At 39.4% G+C, this 21117-nt stretch overlaps 1 protein-coding gene across 1 annotated transcript in view; it reads right to left on the bottom strand.

Annotated features, from left to right (window-relative positions):
* Window positions 1-21117, bottom strand: part of Dhc98D (Dynein heavy chain at 89D) — a 971787-nt gene that overhangs the window by 384889 nt on the left and 565781 nt on the right. The window contains exon 37 of the mRNA XM_090387912.1: window positions 1198-1390. Within this exon, the coding sequence (XP_090244038.1) occupies window positions 1198-1390 (193 nt within the window). The remainder of the gene's footprint in view (window positions 1-1197; window positions 1391-21117) is intronic.

The following is a 21117-nucleotide window of genomic DNA, read 5'->3' on the forward strand; positions in this document are numbered from 1 at the left end:
GCCTCCGTAGCCAGGTGGGCAGGAGCAGCAGTGCATAACACATGCTTCTTGATTAGACCGGGGTTCGAGCCCGTGACCACCAAATACGGAGGATGCGGAATGATCACCGCATATCTCTGGAGCATATGGTCTTAGTTGCTAATGCTCCTAAAAACCAAATAACATAGCATTCGGTGACTTAATCAGTATTTGAAATTCATCAAATTTATTTACAGTGCTCCTCATGTTGGTGTAAGTGCAAGTATACATGTATGTGTTTTTACTTTTAGTTACCCTAACACAGCCGATGAATTCATTTGTCCCATGATGACCCACAGCAGGGACTGAAATTCCAGACACCTTGTTTTCCAGGTTGCTGCATGTACCAATAGTAGTAAGGCAAGAATACTTTCACTTCTGCCTCTAGCTATAGTTCAACTATTGGTCTGTGTTTCCCCCCACACTATTAGTTTTCTGACCAACCAATCACTGCCTCAATAGCAACAGCAAATATTCTTGCACCCTTTGCATTCTTGCATCACACATTCTCTCCAGGGCTGAACTGATTGACAAGGCTCTCAATATATACTCCCTTCTATCATGAGCAGAATTGCTCATGATAGAAGACATGAGCGGAATTTTGCAATTCTGCTCATGTCTGAGCAGAATTGCAAAAACTTTCAAATTCAATCCTAACTTTTTGTCAACGTTTCCCTGTACTTGTTCCCTTACTTGTGTATGATCTCTTACTCTTAATATCATTAGTGCCAACAGGTAGAATGATATCATCCTTTGTGCCCTTAAAAGATAATATCTGCTCTACGTCATCTAATTTTGCACCTGGTAGACATACCCTGATCCTATTCTAAAAATTCTGGCCATCCTCGATGGGATTCGAACTCAAGTCTCTTCCACACAATGTGTGCAGAACAGCTATTATACAAACTACCCACTTGGGCTCACTGATGGACAAATAAAGTGGCTATTCTTTTTGTTTGGTTAATACTTTACAAGCTTGCTTCCTTGCAACATTTAACACTACTAATAGAATCTATTAATACAAATATTAGTATTTTCTAGAAAATCTGCTATAATTTTCATGGTATTTGTTCTTTTAGTAAAATTTTCAAATGGTGCTGCAGTTATTATATTTATTTTAAGACCACTGTTTTTATTATTTATTATTTTCCATAATGTAATGCAAAACAAATTACTTACTTTCAGTTGTTTCCGGACAGTATTGACTTGTGACTGAGAAATTCCATCAACATCCATCTCCATCAAAGATTTGAGGAAATTAGCTTCTGCCATCATTGCTTTTGCAGACTTCCAAGAGACTTCTTTAATGCCTCGAATTACAACAATACATTCAGATACTATTTGTACAGGCTTGGGTGGTGTTGCAAAAGATCTGTGGGTGGTTTTTCAAAATTGAAATTAAAATTAGCAACAAACAAAACAATCAGATTATGTGTTACAAGATCAGGTTAATATCATAAAATAATTTCTCAAGAATTCTATGTATATAAACAAATAATTATTTTTACTTAGTTATTCACTTTATTTTATTTTATATTATAAATAAAAATAAATCTTCAGCTACTGTCAATCCACTGCAAGACAGAGAGGCCTTCTCAAAAAGTTGTGGTTAGGGAAAAGAGCATAATCTACTATGCTGGTCTAGTGCGAGTTGGCAGATCGATTGTATTTAGCAGTCAGTGGCTTGAACCCTGGTCTACTCAAACATCGTATGTTATTGCACTCCCACTCCTGACCACTTACTACAGAGGCCTACCATTATAGTGGGAGGCCAAAATCACTAATAGGGAATATCAGAGGGAACATATGCACAAGTGCCACCCTTGAAGCAAAAGGGATCATATATAAAATAATTACAACTCAAGTAGTGATTGAGGCAACTGAAAATTTGGATTCTGTCAGAAAAAGGAAGTGGGGCTTGGCAGACTGTAAGTGGAAATGGACATCTCTGTGATTCGGACTGAGAAAATATATATTTGTGAAATGAACGAGGAAGTTTGTTTGTTTGTTATTTGGTTTTTAGGAGCATTAGCAACTAAGGCCATATTGCTCCGGGGATATGCAGTGGTCATTCCCTGACCTTTCCGCATCCTCCGTATTTGGTGGTCATGGGCTCAAACCCCGGTCTAATCAAGAAGTGTGTGCTATGCACTGCTGCTCCTGCCCACCTAGCTACAGAGGCACCATGAACAAGGAAGGTTTTTTTTTCCCCTCTCAAGTGTGGATTCAACTAGTTGTCCACATTTATCTGGCTTGAGAGCTTTCTATAGTGGATAAGGTCCAATTAAATCCCTGAATAGGAAATAAATTAGGCTAGGCTGCTGTGTGAGAAAGTCTTCAAGGTTATTTTCAGTGAATGAGTGAATTGCCAAGAGATATGGAAACAAGAGTGAGAGCAAGTCGAAGTGTGCATCAAACATATCCATGATCTAATCAACTAGATTAGGTCATGAATATGGTGGTTCACATATCTTCACAATTCTATTGAATAATATGGTGGTTTTTTTTTTTTTTTTTAGGAGCTGAATCTGAATGTTTTAGCATGAGCATTAGCATTAGTAGAGGCATATGATGCAAGAAAGAAAGCTAATGCAGCATCTGCTAAAAAAAAAAAAGGACTGCTTACAATGATCAATTTTTCATTTCTGTTTTCCAGTAAAGTTGCTGTCATCTTCTGCATATAATTCTAAAACTAATTCATACCAATTGGTGTCAGGTTGAGGTAACATTAAAGGGCAAGGTCCTTTCAGTTTTACTGCCCCTCTGAAGAAGCAGACAATGTGATCCACACCATTTCAGGAAACCTTTTTTGATACATTTGAACATAAAAGGCTGCTGTATATTACCAATGTGACATTAGGCAAGTTGCTGCTATGGATAATGGGTTGGTTCAGTAGGAGAAGACAGGGTAATCAATCAAACAAAGTAATCAGTGGTAATCAATGGACACTGCTCTTCACAGATTAATGTCATTAGTGGAGTCTCCCAGGGTTCGGTGTTGGGCTCATTGTTGATTTTTATGTTTATCAATGATATTAATGAAGGCATATCAGGCTTAATGTCCAAGTTTGCAGATGATACAAAGGTTGGCAGGGTGGTTAATGACAGTAATGATGGTGTGTTACTAGAAAATAACAGGACATAAAAAAGTTAGGTAGATGGGCTAAGAAATGGCAAGTGAAGTTTAATATTGACAAATGCAAAGTACTGCACACCGGTGCAGTAATCCCAGTGTAACATACCAACTATGTGGTACTACACTGAGGGTAATGGAAAATGAAAAAGACTTGGGGGAGTAATTGTGCAGTCAGATATAAAGTTCTCTAATCAGTGCAGACAGGATGTCAGGACTGCTCATGGGGTTCTCTCAAGGAATTTTGCTAGCAGGGATAAGGAGGTGATTATTCCTGTTAACTTCTTCCTGAAGTAATGGCCCCAGTTGTTACATTGCATTATGAGTAGAGGGAGCTTAGGTGTAATATTTTTCACCATCAGTGTAGTTGTGGCATTTTTAGGCACCATCGTTTCTGACTTCCCTTAATATGTTCATCTAGTGGTAAAATAGGACATGGCCTTGTACATCCTCACTCCTCAAAGATGACTTTCCATGAGGAGTGCAATTTGGGCCAAGGCATTGTGTTTAACATTAAAGATTTTCCTTATGCAACTAACTTAAAACCCTTAATGCTGCAATAATCTTCTAAGAATATCTTGTTCCATACTCCAATGCTTTCTGGTGTAAATGAGAGCTTAGGAAAGAGGCAACTGTCCAATGTAACAAACATTTATTATATAAAAACACGTTCGCACATCATGCTTGCATTCATTAAAATAACATACGGCAAACAACAAAATATTTATTAGTATAAGAAGTTGATATCAGCTAGCACAATAATTCATACTAACATGGTATCCTTTATACCGGTCACTCGTGTGTACCATTAATACAGTAATCACACATAAGTAGCTGACACAGCTACTTTGACTCTGTATTAACTTTGAACATAATGTCTAGAAATGGGGTATTCCAAATATCTATTCATTGCCCATATCTTACAATAGCAATTTTAAAATTATACCAATCTCAAAATTATCATATATTAAGAATAAAAATGTATGAGAAACAAATGAGTACACTAAGAAGGAACTATTTTTTTTTAATCATAATTATTCCATTCTAATTCCACTAAGGTTTGCCTTTCGTACTCCTCATACACATAGTAAAGTTTTCTCACTTCCCCCGTTCTTCTCTTCTGGCTGTGCTGAACTGTTCATGGTGTCTTGGGTTTCCGTACGGCTCCTTCAGCGACACAACCGCAAAACTACCATGAAACTTATTCATCACATTTTCATGCACTTCAGTCTAATTGCACCCGGCGAGTCCTCCAACCTCTCTTCTTCTCGTTCCTGGGTCTTCCAAGGGCCGTTTTTAAGCGAGAAGTTTCTCCTAAAGTTTACACAACTTTAGCTTCTCATTAGAGAAGCTCCATAGCCAAGTGGGCAGGAGCAGCAGTGCGTAGCACACGCTTCTTGATTAGACCGTGGTTCGAGCCCGTGACCACCAAATACGGAGGATGCGGAAAGGTTGGGGAATGACCACCGCATATCCCGGAGCAATATGGCCTTAGTTGCTAATGCTCCTAAAAACCAAATAACAGCAACAACAACAGCTTCTGATTAGGCACTGAAGTAAGGATTCATGTCTCAAGCACTTGGACAACACATGATGGAAAAGGAATGATCACATCCCTCAATTGTGATGCACATCCAGCATGTCTGCCATCTACCAAAGAACAGAATGAATCAGAACACTCCACATTTCCATTTTTGGCGTGAAAGGCCAATATCTTATATATGTGAATGCTTGCGAAAGGTATTTCACTTACAAGCACTTTCAGTGAGTGGCTTCTCGCTCTCTGTTTATATGACAGCTGCTTTCTCTGATCCCATCTGACCTTAACAACGGAAATCGCCACAAAAAAAAAAAAAAAACAGGCTCAAGTCACAAGTTTACGTAGATTTTTCTGTCCTAGTTATCAGTGGGATTCTTTGGCATTTTAAAATCATTTATAAATTTAAGCCATGGTTTTGAATAATATTCACCTAATTTGGAAATGTGTGGGTTCGAGGGTAGCCTGTGCGGCCGCAGCTATTTTGCAGCTCCTGGAGAAGAGAAGTTTTTTCTGATTTATTTTCTGTTTTATTAGCTTAAGTTGGCATATTTACTTATTTTCTAGAGTAGTTTTATATTCCTAGTTACGATACTTAGTTTAAAGTTTAACTTGATAGAGATTTTGTGGGTATTACTTAGTATCGGTAACGTAATCAAATCCACGTGTTACAAATTGCAGCTCCGTTGAACGCGAGGTTTTTAACCGTATTTAGCCGATTTATTAACCAATTGTTATATCAAATTATTATCTGTAAGTAGCTATAGATCTAGTCAGGATACTTAGTTTATTCTAAATTGAGACAGCGAGATTTGTAAGTTAATCAATACTTAAGAGTCCGTAGAACTACCGTTCGTAATTACTGCCATTGTAACACGATACAGCATATCAGGAATTTGATAGCATTAGCTTTGTATAGTATAGTGCATAATATAATATTGTCAATTAATCAGTAAATCTATTAATCTTGTTAAACTTCATTGTCAATTAAATTGTACTTTTAACTATATATATAACGACTTAGAGTACAAATGTAACAAATAATTAATACATAACTTGATACGGAAGTTATATAAAGGCAACTCATAGATAACACTCAATACTGAAAAATAAATACAGCGTTATAACTGTGTTAGGATACAAATTTAAGGTTTTAATTTTGTTCTGAAATTGTAATTTTATTGATACTAAATAGAAATCATGACTCAGACAAGAGCAGCAAAGCAAAAGGCTCAACTAATGGGAGTGCTGTGGCTAAGGGGAGAACTGAGGGGGGCAGTTGCCCTCTGAATCACAGCCTATTAAAATGCACTACTTGCTTGATGTTTGTGGAGTAGTCGGGTATGGGACATGACACTGCCATGGGGGATATCTTTCTTTGTGCGCGATGCAAGGAGTGTAAGGAATTCAGGCGACAACTCAGCGTTGTTATAGGCCTATATGAGAGCTTGAAGGACAGGGTGGATGCCCTAGATGGATTAAAGGTGAGGGGCCCATCAAGTTCTCAGCTGCCCAAACCAATGCCAGAGCTTGCACTTGGTCATCACGCAACACAGTGGCAGCCGCCAAGGCAGAATGCGCTGGTCCCAAAGGAACTAGTAGTTGTTGGTGACTCTATTGTCAGGGAAACGGGGAATATGCTTTGTAAAAAGGATAGGTGGAACAGGACCAGGGTATGTCTGCCAGGGGCAAAGGTTGATAAGGTTGTAGAGCGGATATTATCTTTTAAGGGCACAAAAGGTGATATAGTTGTACACGTTGGCACTAATGATATTAAGAGTAGGAGACCAGCGGAATTACTTAACAAGTACAGGTCACTGTTGAAAAAAAGCCGTGAAGTAGGGTTGAATTTGAAAGTGTCTGCAATTCTGCCCAGACACGATAGGAGGGAGTATATGATGAGAGCCCTGTCGATCAATTCGGCCCTGGAAGGATTGTGCAAGGCTCAAGGGGTAGAATTTTTTTCAGCCTGGTCTGTACTTGTTAACAGGAGAGATTGCTTCTACAGGGATGGGATACACTTAAATAGAAAGGGTGCAAGAATATTTGCTGATGCTATCGAGGCAGTGTTAGGTGGGTCGGAAAACTGCTAGCTGGGGGGAGACAAAGACTAATAGATTAACAGTAGCCACTGGCAGAGGTGAAAGAGATTCTTACACTGCTTCTATTGGAATGAGCAGAAGCCTGAAAAACAAGATGCAGGATATTTCAGAGACTGCTGGAAGTTATTGCGGTACAAGTAAACACATGGGTTGTGTTAGGGTAGCTAAGAATCGAAACAGGTGCATGTATACTTGCGTGTACACCAATGCTAGGAGTTTAGTAAATAAATTTGATGAATTTGAGGTATTGCTCAAAACATCAAAGGCAGATATTGTTGAGATATCAGAGACGTGGTGTCACACAGATATAAGGAATGCAGAACTGGAATTTGGGGAGTACAACGTCTACAGGAAGGATAGACAGGATAGGAAGGGAGGAGGGGTTATGCTATTAGTTAAGAAACACATAAAATCCAAGGAAGTGAAGCCAGTCGACATCGATGGACAGGGCAGTGTCGAGTCAGTTTGGTGTGACATAAGCATAGGTAAATCAAAACTGAGAGTAGGAGTGTGCTATAGGCCTAATGACTCTGATGAGCATAATAAGATACTGTACAGGGAAATAGAATGGGCCAGTAAATCAGAGAGTCTTATAATGGGGGATTTTAATTTCCCAGATATTGACTGGAATTTCTGGGTTGGTCACTCACACACTAGCAAGGCTTTTGTGGATTTATTGGATGATTGTTTTCTACACCAGCATGTTCGGGAGGCAACTAGAGGGAGTAATACTCTTGACTTGATTATCAGTAGTGATTCTTCATGCATTAAGAATCTGCAGATAAAGGAACCACTAGGTGGCAGTGATCACAGTGTGCTGAAGTGGGATTTACTCAAGGAGGTAACTACCATCAGAGGTAAAGGGAAGGGTTTTTGCTTTCGTAAAGGTGACTATGATGGTCTGAGACAGTATTTAAATTCTATACAGTGGGACCAACTGATGATGTTACCAACAGCAAATTCAAAATGGGAAGCATTCAAGGAACTAATCTTGGAAGCTACCAGGCTTTACATACCAACCAAGAAATATTGTTCAAGGTTCAGGCCTAAATGGTTGTCAGATGAATTAATGAGACATATGGCAGAGAAGAAAAATGCATGGGATACATACAAATTAATGGGTGACATGGAAGCCTATGATAGATATAAGTTGGTCTGTAACCAAGTCACAAAGGAGATTAGGCAGGCAAAGGAAGATTATAAGAAATCCTTGGCAATGGATGCAAAGAAAAACAGAAAAGATTTCTTTACCTATTTAAACTCAAGAAGGAAAGGGATGAATCAGATTGGTCCACTGGATGTTGATGGTTCAACAGTTGAGGATCCTGCTCAGGTGGCTAACAATCTACACAAGTATTTTGCATCTACATTCACACATGAGGAGTTATTCAGGAAGGGGAATGTCGTAGGTGAAGAAAACATTGGCAGTGAGCTAGATGATTTTCTAATAACTGAGAGGAAAGTGGACGAGAAATTGTTGAGAATAAACATAAAAAAGGCACCCGGGGTGGATGGGATCTATCCAGTTATATTAAAGGAGGCAGCAAAGGAAGTAAGCAAACCCTTAGCCATAATTATGAGACTCAGGGAAGGTACCCTTCCCTGAGTCTCATAATTATGTACCATTGGAAGGTACCATTGGACTCAGGGAAGGTACCCATAGACTGGAGATGTGCAAATGTAACCCCAATTCACAAAGGAGGATCAAAGGCTGACACAAGTAATTATAGACCTGTTAGTTTAACTTCGGTTCCAGGAAAATTAATGGAGGCACTGCTTAAAGAAGCACTGCAGGATCATCTAGACAAGAATTCAGTTATAGCTCAGACACAGCATGGTTTTGTTAAGGGCAGGTCTTGTCTGACCAATTTGATTGGATACTATGATGTAGTCACAAAAGAACTGGATGCAGGGAATAACTTTGATATTATATATTTGGATCTTAGAAAGGATTTGATACTGTTGCACATGGAAGACTGCTGCACAAATTGGAGCAGTGTGGCATTGGAGGCAAACTGCTGCTATGGATAAAGGGATGGTTGAGTGGCAGAAGACAGAGAGTGGTAATCAATGGACACTGCTCATCGTGGACTAATGTTATTAGTGGAGTCCCTCAGGGTTCAGTATAGGGTCCTTTATTGTTTTCTGTATTTATAAATTATATTGATGATGGTATATCAGGCTTAATGTCTAAATTTGCAGAAGATACGATGGTTGGCAGAGTTGTTAAGGACACTAATGATAGTATGCTACCGCAACAGGATCTAAAAAAGTTGGGCAGATGGGCTGAGAGGTGGCAACTGAAGATTAATATTGACAAATGTAAAGTACTACATATGGGAAACAGTAACCCCAGAGCAATGTATCAACTCTGTGGTACTACGCTGACAGTGGTAGAGAATGAAAAGGACCTGGGGGTAATTGTGCAGGCAGATATGAAGTTCTCTGAGCAGTGCAGACAAGCTGCAAGAGTAGCTCATGGTGTCTTGTCAATGATATACAGGAATTTTTCTAGCAGGGATAGGGATGTGATTATTCCCTTGTATAAGGCATTGGTCAGACCACACCTTGAGTACTGTATACAGGTCTGGAGGCCTCATTTCAAGAAGGATGTAGAGCTGCTGGAACGAGTACAGAGAAGGGCAACAAGATTAGTGAATGGAACAAAGGGTTGCTCTTACGAAGAAAGGCTTAAGTTTTGCAAATTACAGAGTCTGGAGACTAGGCATTGCCGAGGTGATCTGATAGAGGTGTATAAGGCTTTGAATGGCTTGAGCATGCTCAATGCCGATGGGATTCTTCCTCTTGCTCAGAATAATCACCTGAGAGGGCATAAATTCAAATTGAGGAAGGACGGATGTCGGATAGATGTGCAGAAATTTGCCTTTAGCCAGCGGGCAGTTGGTTTGTGGAATAGACTTCCATCGCTTGTTGTTGAAGTTGATAGCCTAAACAAATGTAAGGCTCAGCTGGACAGGTATTTTGAACGAACGGAGGGTGAAATGGGAGTAGTGGTTTTTTTTTTTTTTTTTTTGGCTGATGCTGAATAAGCTTGCTTTCTTGCATCATATGCCTCTACTAATGCTAATGCTAATTCTGGTGCTTTCCCTTTTTAGTTCGGTGGGTTTTACAGATTGTTGATTACTGGTAAATGATATAGATATTAGGAAAAGAAAAACAAGCAGAATAATGATATTAACAAATAATAAGGGTTAATTCACAATGAAATTAGGTGAGAACGCTGTGAAATTCATTCCACTCATAACAACCCATTGTATAAGGCAATGGTCAAGCCAAATCTTGAATACTCCACACAGGTCTGGAAGACTCATTTTAGGAAGAATGTAGAGCTGCTGGAACAGGTACAGAGAAGAGCAACGAGATTGGTTAGGGGAACAAGGGAACTCGCCAAGAAATGCTTCAGTTCTGTAAATTACAGAACTGTACACAAGTGAATAGTCTGGGGACTATTCACTTGCAGGGTAAACTGATTGAAGTGTTCAAGGTTTTGAATGGATTCAGCAAGCTCAATGCTGATGGTATTCTTCCTCTTGCTCAGACTACACACGAGGGTGCACAAATTCAAACTGAGAGAGCTTGGTTACAGAATAGATGTGCAGAAGTTTGTCTTTAGTAGGTTTGGTTTTGGTTTTTATGGCACATGGGCAACTAAGCCTCCCGTGGTTGATTACTGGAACAAACTTCCACCTGTTGTTGTGGAAGTCGACAGATTAAATCAATTCAAGGAAGAACTGGACAAACTACCAGGGGCAAAGGTTGATGACGTTATAGAGCGGATATCATTTTTTAAGGGCACAAAAGGTGATATGGTTGTATACATTGGCACTAATGATATTAAGAGTTGATTAACGTCATCAACCTTTGCCCCTGGTAGTTTGTCCAGTTCTTCCTTGAATTGATTTAATCTGTCGACTGGCAGAATTACTTAACAAGTACAGGTCACTGTTGAAAAAAGCTGTGAATTAGAGTTGAATTTGAAAGTGTCTCCAATTCTGCCCAGACACAAAGGAGGGAGTATATGATGAGAGCCTTGTTGATCAATTCGGCCCAGGAAAGATTGTGCAAGGCTCAAGGTGTAGAATTTTTTTCAGCCTGGTCTGTACTTGTTAACAGGAGAGACTGCTTCTACAGGGATGGGATACACTTAAATAGAAAGGGTGCAAGAATATTTGTTGATTCTATCGAGGTAGTGTTAAGTGGGTCAGAAAACTGCTGGCTTGGGTGGATACAAGGACTAATAGATTAACAGTAGCCACTGGCAGAGGTGAAAGTGATTCTTGCACTGCTTCTATTGGAATGAGCAGCAGCTTGGAAAATAAGATGCAGAGGCCTGCAACGAGGGGTGCGTGTGAGCGCGCGCGCGCACACACACACACACACACACACACACACACACACACACACACACACACACACACACTTGTACAGCATCTATTGGAATGAGCAGCAGCCTGGAATACAAGGTGTGGAGGATTTCAGAGACTGCTGGGAGTCATTCAGGGACAAGTAAATACGTGGGCTGGGTTAGGGTAGCTAAGAATAGGAACAGGTGGACATATACTTGTGTGTACACCAATGCTAGGAGTTTGGTAAATAAATTTGATAAATTTGAGGTGTTGGTCAAATCATCAAAGGCAGATATTGTTGGGATATCAGAGATGGAATTTGGGAGAGCAATGTGAACAGGAACGATAGACCGGATAGAAAGGGATGAGGGGTTATGCTATCAGTTAAGAAACACAAAATCCATGGAAGTACAGCCAGTCGACATGGGTGGACAGAGCAGTGTCTAGTCAGTTTGGTGTGACATAAGCACTGGGAAAGCAAAATTCAGAGTAGAAGTGTGTTATAGGCCTAATGACTCTGATCAGTATAATAAACAACTGTACAGAGAAATAGCGTAGGCAAGTAAATAATGGGAGATTTTAATTTCCCATATATTGACTGGAACTGATGGGTTGGTCACTCACATACTGGAAAGGCATTTGTGGATATACTGAATGTTTGTATTCTACAGCAGCAGCAGCAGCAGCAGCATGTTTGGGAGGCAAACAGACGCAGTAATACACGATCTGATTATCAGTAGTGATTCCTAATCCATTAAGAATCTGCAGATAAAGAAACGACTAGGTGGCAGTGACCACAGTGTGCTGAAATGGGATTTACTCAAAGAGGTAATTACCATCAGAGGTAAAATGAAGGGTTTCTGCTTTAGTAAAGGTGACTACAGTGGTCTGAGACAGTTTTTAAATTCTATACAGTGGGACCAACTGATGATCTTACCAACAGCAAATTCAGAATGGGAAGCATTCAAAGAATTAATCTTGGAAGCTAATAGGCTTTTCATACCAACTAAGAAATACTGTTCAAGGATTAGGCCTAAATGGATGTCAGATGAACTAATGAGACATGTGGCAGAGAAGAAAAATGCATGGGATACATATAAATTAGCAGGTGACACAGAAGCCTATGATAGATATAAGCTGGTCTGTAACCAAGGCACAAAGGAGCTTAGGCAGACAAAAGGCAGATTACGAGAAATCTTTGGTAAAGAATGCAAAGAAAAACAGCAAAGAGTTCTTTGTTATGTAAACTCTAGAGGGAAGGGAATGAATCAGATTGGTCGAGACATCAATGTCTTGATGATCCTGCTCAGGTAGCTAACAAGCCAATTAAGTATTTTGCATTATGAGGAGTTATTCAAGAAGGGGAATGCCAGAGGTGTATTAAACTCTGGCAGTGAGCTAGATGATTTTGTAATAATTGAGAGTAAAGTGGAGGAGAAATTGATGAAGATAAACATAAGAAAGGCAATCGGGGTGGATGCATCTATCCAGTTATATTAAAGGAGGCAGCAATGGAAGTAAGCAAACCCTTACCCATAATTATGAGAGCTTCTTTGGACTCAGGGGAGGTACCCATGGACTGGAGATGTGTAAATATGACTCCAATTCACAAAGGAGGATCAAAGGGCGACACAAATAATTATAGACCTGTTAGTTTAACTTCTGTTACAGAAAATTAATGGAGGCACTGGTTAAAGAAGAACTGCAGGATCATCTAGACAAGACTTCAGTTATAGCTCAGACACAGCATGGTTTTGTTAAGGGCAGGTCTTGCCTGACCAATTTAATTGGATACTACGATGTGGTTACAAAGGAACTGGATGCAGGGAATAACTTTGATATTATATATTTGGATCTTAGAAAGGCTTTTGATAATGTTGCACATGGAAGACTGCTCTACAAATTGGAGCAGTGTGGCATTGAAAGCAAATTGTTGCTATAGATAAAGGGATGGTTGAGGGGGGAGTAGACAGAAAGTGGTAATCAATGGACACTGCTCATTGTGGACTAATGTTATTAGTGGAGTTCCTCATGGTCCAGTGTAGCAACCATTTTTGTTTTCTGTATTTATTAATGATATTGATGATGGTATATCAGGCTTAATGTCTAAATTTGCAGAAGATACGATGGTTGGCAGAGTTGTTAAGGACACTAATGATAGTATGCTACTGCAACAGGATCTAAAAAAGTTGGGCAGATGGGCTGAGAGGTGGCAACTGAAGATTAATATTGACAAATGTAAAGTACTGCATATGGGAAGCAGCAACCCCAGAGTATCAACTGTGTGGTACTACACGACGGTGGTAGAGAATGAGGACCTTCGGGTAAATACGCAGTCAGATATGAAGTTTTCAGAGAAATGCACATGGTTTTCAAAAGTAGATCATGGTGTCTTGGTAATGATATACAGGAATTTTTCTAGCAGGGATAAGGAGGTAATTATCCTCTTGTATAAGGCAATGATCAATTGCTGATGCTATAGAGGCAGTGTTAGGTGGGTCGGAAAACTGCTAATTTGGGGGGATTAACATATTAAAGGTTAAAAGTAGTCGCAGAGGTGAAGGTGATTCTTGCACTACTTCTATTAGAATAAGCAGGGGCCTGCAACGAGGGGTGCCGGGGGTTTCAGGGACTGATGGCAATCATGATGAAACAGGTGGGTATATGAGATGTGTTATGGTAAATAAGAATAAGAATAGGTGCAGGTATAATTGCATGTATACCAATGCTAGAAGTATAGTAAATAAATTTGATGAATTTGAAGTGTTGGTCTAGACATCAAAGGCAGATATTGTTGGGATATCAGAGACGTGGTGTCACACTGATATTAGGAATGCAGAATTGTAATTTGGGGAGTACAATGAGTACAGAAAGGATAGACAGGATAGGAAGGGAGGTGGTGTCATACTGTTAATTAAGAAAAACATAAAATCAAAAGAAGTACATCCAGTTGATATAGATGAACATTGCACTGTTGAGCCAGTTTGGTGTGACATACGCACTGCGAAAGCAAAAATAAGAGTAGGAGTGTGTTATAGGTCTAATGACTCAAATGAGTAAAATGAACAATTGTACAGAGAAATAGAGTGGGCTAGTAAATCAAAATGTTTTTTAATGGGGGATTTTAATTTCTCAGATATTGAGGAATTAAAATCAACGATTTCTTTACTTATATAAACTCTATAAGGAAAGGGATGAATCTGATTGGTCCACTTGATATCGATGGTTCGACTGTTCAGTTTGTTTGCTCATATAGCAAACAAACTGAATGAGTATTTTGCATCTACATTCACACATGAGGAGTTATTAAGGTTTGAAAATGCAAGACGGTTATCAAATTGTAGCAGGGTGCTTAATGATTTGGTAATAACTGAGAGCAAAGTGGAGGAGAAATTGTTGAAGTTAAACATAAGAAAGGCATCTGGGGTGAATGGGATCTATCCAGTTATATTAAAGGAGGTGGCAAAGGAAGTAAGAAAACCCTTAGCCATAATTATGAGAACATCCTTGGACTCAGGCGAGGTCCCCACAGACTGGAGATGTGCAAATGTATCCCTAATTCACAAAGGGTAACACGAGTAATTACAGACCAGTTAGTTAACTTCTGTTCCGGGTAATGGAGTCATTGGTTAAAGATGCATTGCAGGATCATATAGACAAGACTGCAGCAATAATAAAGAACACAGCATGGGTTTGTTAAGGGGAAAGTCTTGTCTGACAAATTTCATTGGATATTATGATGTGGTTACAAAGGAACTGGATGCAAAAAATAATTTTGATATCATATACTTGGATTTCAGGAGAGCTTTTGGCATGTTGCGCATGGAAGACTACTGTACAAATTGGAGCAGAATGGTATTAAGGGTAAGTTGCTACAATGGTTAAAAGAATGGTTGAGTGGGAGAAGACAAAGGGTGGTAATCAATGGGTGCTGCTCTTCGTGGAGTAATGTTGTTAGGGTAGTCCCACAGGGTTCAGTGTTGTTTTGTATATTTATCAATGATACTGATGAAGGTAGATCAGACTTAGTGTCGAAGTTTGCAGATGATACAAAGGTTTGCAGGGTTGTTAATGACAGTAATGGCAGTGTGCTACTGCAACAGGATCTAGATAATTTGGGCAGATGGGCTGAGAAGAGTGGCAACCGAAGCATTTGTCAATTTAACATTGACAAATGCAAAGTGCTGCATATGGGTAGAAGTAACCCCCGAGAAACGTACCAACTGTGTGGTTCTACACTTAAGGTGGTAGCAAATGAAAAAGACCTGGGAGTAATTGTGCAGTCAGATATGAAGTTTTCTGAGCAATACAGACAGGCTGCCAGGGCAGGTCATGGGGTTTTGTCAATGGCATACAGGAAGTTTGCTAGCAGGGAAAAGGTTTGTTTGTTTGTTATTTGGTTTTTAGGAGCATTAGCAACTAAGGCCATATTGCTCCGGGAATATGCGGTGGTCATTCCCTTGACCTTTCCCCATCCTCCGTATTTGGTTGTGATGGGCTCGAACCCCGGTCTAATCAAGAAGCATGTACTACGCACTGCTGCTCCTTCCCACCTGGCTACGGAGGCGCCCCAGGGAAAAGGAAGTGGTTGTCCCTCTGTATAAGGCAATGGTGCATACAGATCTGGAGGCCTCATTTTAGGAAGGATGTGGATTTGCTTAAGCGTGTACAGAGAAGGGCAACAAGATTGGTGAGGGGAATGAAGGGATTCTCTTACCAAGAGAGGCTTAAGCTCTGCAAATTGCAGTGGCTGGAGACTAGGCACCTGTGAGGTGATCTGATTGAGGTGTACAAGGACTTGAATGGGTTGAGCATGCTGAATTCTGGAGGGATTCTTCCACTTGTTCAGATTAGGAACCTAAGGAAGCACAAATTCAAATTGAGGAAAGACAGAGGTTGAATAGATGTGTGGAAATTTGCCTTTAGCCAGCGGGTGATCTGCGGTGATCTGATTGGGGTGTATAAAGCCTTGAATGGTTTGAGCATGCTCAATGCTCATGGGATTCTTCCTCTTGCTCAGAATAATCGCCTGAGCGGACATAAATTCAAATTGAGGAAACACAGTTGTAGGATAGTTGTGGGGAAGTTGCCTTTATCAAGCAGGTGGTTGATTGCTGGAACAAACTTCCATCTATTGTTGTAGAAGTTGATGGCTTAAATAGTTTCAAGGCAGAACTAAACAAACATTTAAAGCGAATGGATGGGTGAAATGAGAACGATTTTTTTTTTTTTTGTTGATGCTTGCTTTCTTCATCATATGCCTTTATTAATACTAATTCTATTGCTTAATTTTTAAAAAGCCAAATTTTTGATATTTTAACTTTCTAGTTTTATTCTATGATAGTTATTCTATGATAGTAGAATGTTTTATTCTATGATAGATTTGCAAATACATTTCAATGACATCTTCTATTTACATTCTATTCAATGAAAATAGTGATTGTGGATTACAGTTTTACGGTGGTGGGGTCGAAAAAAAAAAAAAAAAAAATTTAGCAGCTGAGCCATGCGATGTTAACAAATTTCTAAAACAATTCTTTAGAGCAGTTATGCAGAAATATTTCGGGTTGCACCTCCCTTCATCCCTTTCTCTTTGAACATGTTACATCAGAATATAACTACAATTAAAAAAAAGCTGTTACTCCATGATATTTACCTGTATGATGAGCAAAATGTTCCAGTGCCTATAAAAATTTCTTGATCGCATGCAAATTTCTCTCGATGGTGGATTTCCAGGTCAAATAGAAAGAGATAAGATATCACAAGAAAGTACTTTACGTATATTTGACAGGTCAAAGAGAGAAACTGAGAAATCTATCCTATCCTTTAAAGATCAGTTGCATTATATTAATGTTTCATAGTCTTGAGTTAAAAAAAAAATAAAAAAAAAAAGAATGCAACAAAACAAAACAACAACATAAACATCAAAATAACAAAAGAGAAAAACAGAAACCACTTTTTACATTGTAAATTTATAATCTGTCACCAAAATGTTGCAACCATAATGCATCAATATAGTTGTGGATAGCCATAATTATGAGAACATCCTTGGCCATAATTATGAGAACACCCTTAGCCATAAGCCACCCTTACCCATATTTCTATTTATTGTCTTTAAAGTTTCTTATATACATAGCATCTTTAATTTTTATTTTAGTAAAATCTCTCTCCCCTTCCTATAATTAAACACTGTTACTATTCAAAGTATAGGAACAACTGTAGACCCTGGAGAGATTGTGCAAGGCTCAAGGGGTAGAATTTTTTTCAGTCTGGTCTGTGCTTGTTTACAGGAGAGACTGCTTCTAGAGTGATGGACAGCAGATATAAGAAGTGCAGAATTGGAATTTTGGGAGTATACTGTGTACAGTAAGGATAGACAGGAAGGGAGGAGGGGTTATCCTGTTAGATAAGAAACACATAAAAGCTAAGGAAGTGCATCCAATTGATGTTGGTGGTCAATGCAGTGTTGAGTCTGTTTGGTGCAAAATAAGCATTGGAAAAAAAAAATGAGAGTAGGTGTGTGTGTGTGTGTTATAGGCCTAATGAATCTCATGAGTATAATGAGCAGTAGAGTGGGCCAGTAAATCAGAATTTCTTATAATGGGGGATTTTAACTTTCCAGATATTAACTGGAACTTGAGGGTTGGTCACTCGCACACTAGCAAGACATTTGTGGATTTACTGGATGACTGTTTTCTACAGCAACATGTTCGAGAGGCAACCAGAGGGAGTAATACTCTTGATGTGATTATCAGCAGTAATTATTCATGCATTAAGAATTTGCAGATAAAGAAACCACTGGGTGACAGTGATCACAATGTACTGATGTGGAAATTACTTAAAGCTGTAACTACCATCAAGGCTAACGGGAAGGGCTTTTGCTTTCGGAAAGGTGACTACAGAGGTCTCAGACAGTTTTTAAATTCTGTACAGTGGGATCAACTGATGATGTTACCAATGTTGAATTCTAAATGGGAAGCCTTCAGGGACTTAATTTTGGAGCCTATAAGGCTTTTCATTCCAACTAAGAAATATTGTTCCAGGTTTAGGCCTAAATGGATGTCAGGTGAATCAATGAATCTCGTGGCAGAGAAGAACAAGACTGTGTGGGATGCATATAAAGTATCAGGTGACACAGAAGCCTATGGTAGGTATGAACTAGTCTGTAATCAAGTCACAAAGGAGGTTAGGCAGGAGAAGGCAGATTACAAGAAATATTTGCAAAGGATGCAAAGAAAAACAGCAAAGAGTTCTTTACTTATGTAAACTCTAGAAGAAAAGGGATGAATCAGATTGAACCACTTAACATAGATAGGTTGACTATTGATGATCATTCTCAGGTAGCTGATAAACTGAATGAGTATTTTGCATCTACATTCACACATGAGGAGTTATACAATGAGTGGAGTGCCAGAAGTTTGTCAAATGCTAACAGGGAGCTAACCGATTTTGTGATAACTGAGAGCAAAGTTGAGGAGAAATTATTGAAGTTAAACATAAAAAAGGCACTTTGGGTGGATGGGATCTATCCAGTTATATTAAAGGAGGCAGCAAAGGAAGCAAGCAAACCCTTAGCCATAATTATGAGAGCTTCCTTGGACTCCGGGAAAGTCCCCATGGACTGAAGGTGTGGAAATGTACCACCAATTCACAAAGGGGGTTCAAAAGGTGACACAAGTAAATACAGACCTGTTAGTTTAACTTGTGTTACGGGGAAAATAATGGAATCACTAGTTAAAGAAACATTCCAGGAGCATCTAACCAAGACTGCTGCAATAGTTAAGACACAGCATGGGTTTGTTAAAGGGAGGTTTTGTCTGACCAATTTGACTGGATACTATGATGTGGTCACAAAGGAAATGAATGCCAAAAATAATTTTGATATCATATACTTCGATTTCAGGAAAGCTTTTGATACTGTTGCACATGGAAGACTGCCGTACAAATTGGAGATGTTGTTATTTGGTTTTTAGGAGCATTAGCAACTAATGCCATATTGCTCCGGGATATGCGGTGGTCATTTCCTGACCTTTTCGCATCCTCCGTATTTGGTGGTGACGGGCTTGAACCCCGGTCTAATCAAGAAGTGTGTGCTGCGCATGGCTGCTCCTTCCCACCTGGCTACGGAGGCGCCTGCACAAATTGGAGAGGTATGGCATTAAGGGTAAGTTACTACAATGGATATAGGGATGGTTGAGTGGGAGCTCCTTCCCACCTGGCTACGGAGGCGCCTGCACAAATTGGAGAGGTATGGCATTAAGGGTAAGTTACTACAATGGATATAGGGATGGTTGAGTGGGAGACGACAGAGAGTGGTAATCAGTGGACACTGCTCTTCATGGACAAATGTGATTAGTGGAGTTCCCCAGGGACTCCACTATATATCAATGATGTATATATATATATACATCATTGATATATATATATATGTATATATATATCAATGATATTGATGAAGGTATTTCAGGTTTAATGTCCAAGTTTGCAGATGATACAAAGATTGGCAGGGTTGTTAACGACAGTAAAGACAGCATGCTACTCCCGCCGGATCTAGATAAGTTGGGAAAATGGGCTGAGAAGTGGCAAATTAAGTTTAACATAGAGAAATGCAAAGTACTGCATATGGGTAGCAGTTACCGAAGAGAAATGCACCATCTGTATGACACTACACTCAGGGAGAAGTGGAAAGTGAAAAGACCTGGATCTTGGTGGAGAGGGAACAAAGAATTTTGTTTCCTCTCCACCAAGACATCCAAAAATGGCAGTTTTCCATCCTCTTCTTGTAATTGTACAGTCAAATATGAAGTTTTCTGAGCAGTGCAGATGGGCAGCCATTGCAGGTCATGGAGTCTTGTTAATGATATATATAGGAATTTTGCTAGCAGAGACAGGGAGGTGATGATCCCGTTATACAAGGCAATGGTCAGGCCACACCTAAAGTACTGTGTACAGGTCTGAAGGCATAATTTTAGGAAGGATGTAGAGTTGCTAGTACGAGTACAAAGAAGGGCAACAAAATTAGTGAGGGGAACAATGGGGTGCTCTTACCAAGAAAGGTTTAATTTCTGCAAATTGCAGCACGTGGAGAGAATCAGATCACCTCAATCAGAGTTGATCTGATTGAAGTGTATAAGGCCTTGAATGGGTTGAGCAAGCTGAATGCTGAGGAGTCTTCCTCTTGCTCAGACTAAGAACCTGAGGGGGGGGGGAACACAGTTTCAAATTAAGGAAAGATAGTTGTAGAACAGATGTGCGGAAATTTGCCTTTACCTAGCGGGTAGTTGACTGGTGGAAAAGGCTTCCATCTTTTGTTGTGGAAGCTAATAGCCTAAAGAAATTATGGCTGAGCTGGACAGGCATTTGGAACGAATGGAGGGGTGAAATGGGAGGGGTTTTTTGTTTTTTTTTTGGCTGATGCTGCATAAGCTTGCTTTCTTGCATCGTATGCCTCTACTAATGCTAATGCTAATGTAGATGTGTTCTACAATCTCTGATTTCTTGGTATTTCCGTTTCACTACATGCTTACAATTCTCCCCACACTCATGTTAAATAACCTTCCTGTCTCACCAAAGTAAACTGTGCAGATTATAGTTTTTAAATGGGAAAATGAGGAGACACAGTTAAAACAATTTCACAAATATATAAATAATAGACATGGAACTATAATTCAAAATGGAACAAGGAGAATGGGAATCGGCCATTTTTGGATGCTGTGATGGAGAGGGAACAAAATTTTATTAGCACCCAGGTGTGCAAAAAAAAAAAGATGGATGTGGTTTTAAAATCAATAAACAAAACGGGTAATTTTTGAGGGACGCAATTTCCTCGACGAGATGCATACATGTTATTCACAAAAGCATGTTCAGATATGGGGATCGGTTGGGTTTAAAATTTTATTGGCACATTACTGAAAAAGGCTATTATGTGACAAGACAAGGTTATAAGATGTTAAAAAAAAT

This window comes from Mastigoproctus giganteus, chromosome 2 (genome assembly GCF_048544385.1).
Source record: "Mastigoproctus giganteus isolate SK-2022 chromosome 2, ASM4854438v1, whole genome shotgun sequence".
In the NCBI taxonomy this organism is placed as follows: Eukaryota; Metazoa; Arthropoda; class Arachnida; order Uropygi; family Thelyphonidae; genus Mastigoproctus; species Mastigoproctus giganteus.